This window comes from Corvus brachyrhynchos, unplaced genomic scaffold, assembly GCF_000691975.1.
Source record: "Corvus brachyrhynchos isolate BGI_N302 unplaced genomic scaffold, ASM69197v1 scaffold245, whole genome shotgun sequence".
Lineage (NCBI taxonomy): Eukaryota > Metazoa > Chordata > Aves > Passeriformes > Corvidae > Corvus > Corvus brachyrhynchos.
The window spans coordinates 7,716,280-7,719,791 of NW_008238988.1; the positions used below are offsets into that span (position 1 = coordinate 7,716,280).

General features: G+C 50.1%; 1 protein-coding gene across 1 annotated transcript in view; it reads right to left on the minus strand.

The window, feature by feature from the left end:
- Window positions 1-3,172, minus strand: part of LRFN5 (leucine rich repeat and fibronectin type III domain containing 5) — a 12,233-nt gene extending 9,061 nt beyond the window's left edge. Inside the window, exon 1 of the mRNA XM_017738816.1 lies at window positions 15-3,172. Coding sequence (XP_017594305.1) covers window positions 15-632 — 618 coding nt within the window. The 5' untranslated portion in view covers window positions 633-3,172. The remainder of the gene's footprint in view (window positions 1-14) is intronic.
- Window positions 3,173-3,512: the final 340 nt, after the last annotated feature.

Sequence of the window (3,512 nt, forward strand, 5' to 3'; positions counted from 1 at the left end):
GGTAGCTTCTGCAGTTTGTTGGATGTGACGTCCAGCCTGGTCATCTTGTGGAGGTGGGAGAAGGTCCCCTTAGGAATATGGTCAATCATGTTGTGGTCTAGACTGAGAGTGTGCAAACTGACCATTTTCTCCACGGCATCCCAAGGGATGGTTTCCAGATTGTTGTAAGACAAATCCAATTCCTCGAGAGCTAAAACATCATCAAAAGCTGTGGAAGAAATTAAAGTCAGCTGATTATTGTTCAGTATCAAGTGGTGGAGATTGGAGAGCCCACTGAACATGTCATTAGTGATCTTAGTCAATCGGTTGCTGTTCAAATGCAGAGCCCGCAAATTGCGCAGGTCAGCAAATGCGTGAGGTGTGATAAAACTGATTGTATTCCGGGACAGCGTCAAGTCCACCAGGCTGGTCATGTTGGCAAAGTCTTTCCTTTTAATGTTTGTAACAAAGTTGTCTGCCAGCCGCAGCTCCACGGTCCTCCTGTCAATGTTGGGAGGAACAAACAAGAGCCCTTTCTTGGCACAGAGGGTGGCGAGGTTCGGAGACAAGATCTGACAGACGCAGCGCTTGGGGCAGATCTGAGCTCGCACCGCTACGCCAATGAACAGCAGAAACAAAAGCAGTTTTTCCATTGTAGAACAGATTCAAGAGCCTGCAAGGGAGAGCAAATGGTGGTTAGTCTCTGTGAGGAAAGCACGGGACATGATAAAAGAGCCAAGACAGATAGACTGTGGTTAAACTGTGGAACTGAAGTTCAGGTAGTGGCGAGTCACCCTCACTGTGTTACCTGGCTCTTCTTCATTCCCCCATCCCGACACAAGAGTGCCTACACTGCCTGCCAGGAGGACAGCTGAGAGACAGGGATGTTTGCAAATGCAATTATACATGCCCCGACACTTGCATACAAGTAACAAAGTGACTGGGAAGCCACTGGTGCCACTGCACTTGCCACCCCTCAGGCCTCTCCTGCTAGAGCCCATCCTGCTGCCCAGCGCACCTCCACATCCCGGCAGAGCCCCTGACCTCCCAGGCTGGTTGGCCATAATGACAAATGTCCAGGTATAGAAAATGAGGAGAGGTTCATGTGTGCTTCACTTGCTAAGCTGAAACTCTCAGCGGCCTTGAAATCGCAGCAGCTCAATGGGTTTACAGCCATCTCCACTGAACATTTAAGCTCTTAATGCTATTTTCAGAATAAACTCAGAAGGAGCTAATTTTATGTCATTCAAACCCCAAAAATGCAAATAAAACAAAACAAATAAAAAACAAAACCCAAGAAAAGCCCCCACAACAGAGATCTAAATAAAAATGGATCTTGGGCTAATTTTAGCTGATTGCAGCTTTCCGGCTGCCGAAGCGCTGTGCTCCCCCTGGAAAGCCCAGCGGTTCAATCAGCTTTATCGCTCACACTGCCAGGCCCGGCTCCTCATGGCAGGTGGGAACGGGGCCGATAGCAGCAGTGCCCACGCCAGCTCAGTGAGATCATCCATCCATGACTCTGCCAAAGGCTTCGCGGCACGGGCAGGCGGGAGGGCTGGGGAACGCTCCTCCATGGAACAGGTGGGAGCACGGTCCCATGGAGAAGCACCCACGTGTCTCAGAGGGAACTTGTGCCACTGTGAGCAATGGTGCTCAGAGGGGCTCCACGCTGCGATTGGAGCACTCAGCACCCTTTGGGACCGGCACAATTATACGTGTTCAGATCAGATTACTCAGACCCATTACCATCCCAGAGATGCATTAACAAAGCTCAGCTAAAATACAGTTTCACAGCTAGCCAGAAGCAGAAGTCTGGAATCGTTATCGATATTTAAAGACACATAGTTAGAACAATAATTATTGCTCCTGTTGTCCGGTCTGTCCATAACCCAGACCAAACCCATGGTGCCGTGCAAGCAGAGGCAACAAAAGGATTAGTGAAAATACCAGCCCTAAACCCTGCTTTTCAGCACCATCAATGTGCTTTTTCCTGGTACTTCTGGGAACTGCAAGTATTCAGGACTACTCCAACTTTTGAGTTCCCACTGGAAAAATAAAAGACTATGCTACCACGGTCCAAAGTGGAGTCTGCTACTGTGGGCAGTGCTGGGAGCCCATAACCAGTATAACCATCACCATTCTTGCTGCCATGACTTGTGGCAGAAAGCAAAGTGCCACAGCAGTGTTCAGGTATGTTCTGTGGACTCACTTTCAGGACAGCACTGCAGATCAGGGTGGCCCTGCAGATGACAAGGACCTGGAGGAGAACGGCAATGCCAAACAGTGGAGGAAACTGCCTGCTGCAGCCCCCAAACCCCACTGGTGTCACCCACTGGCCACCTCCCAACTCAGCAGCTGCAGTCATGGCCAGGGACTGTCACCTCTCCTTTCCAGGTGGGACTTTGCTCCTTTAATCTACATCTGCTAAGTACCAGATTGGATTGGGCTCAGCGGCTCAGGGCATCTGCAGCACAGCCACTGGGGTCCCTAGACAGCCTTGGCTGGGGATGTCACACTCATTTAAATTTGCTAACTTAATGCTGCTAATTTAGATTCGTGGCTATGATTTAAGTCACATGCCTGGATTCAGCCAAGTCCATTGGTAGAGCAACCCAAGACTACCACAAGCTTAAACCCAAATCAGCAAGTTCACAAGTTTGGAAATACCATTACAAGATGAAATGACTTAAACAACAACTGGGATGACAAGGTTACCACAAAGTTACCTACCAGCAGAGGTGGGTTTTTTGGATGTTAGGAGAGTTTGGATATTGTCTCTGTCAATATCCTCTGGTCAAATGCCCAGCACATAGCCAGAGCTGGATGCAACACAACCAGTGAACATCAGGCTTAAAGGACTGCAGTAAATGGACCAGCCAGTGGCCAGTTGCGAGCACTGTCTGCCATGGCTTGGGTTTAGGGACAGTCCTCTCCTGTGTCAGTGAGCTGGGCAGAGAGGTGAGTGCACCCCACGTATATCTGCCAATGACACTGAATTAGGAGGGACTGAGCCCTCGGGAGCATGGGGTGCCTATTGGAGAGGTCCTGGTGGATCAGAGTGCTGAGCACCCACCAGCCCTGAGTGCAACGAAGACAAATGCAGATTTGGCACCTGGATGCCTCAACTGATGACAACAGCAAAGCCACACCTGCATCGACATGAGGAAGCTGGTGCCCCAGGCTGTGCAGGGATGGGGATAGCCCATCCTCCCCAGCCTGGGCATCATCCCTTGCTGCAGGGGTAGCACAGACATTTCATCTCCTTGCTGAAAAAACACAGAGCATTTCCTCCCAGAGTGCTCGGTGCAGCAGTCTTGTGGCTGCACCCCACACTGAGACATTCTAGATGACAATATGAATTTCAGGACCTGGTGGCTTAGGAGGACAGCCATCAAAAAACACATCTGCTGAAAGTCAGCCTGGACATGTGTCCCCTCCTCTCCCAGCATACCACACCCCCCACACAGATAATTTGCAGAGATAGCAGCACTGACATAGCTTAGAGCTCACTGAAGAAAACACCTTTTTGACTA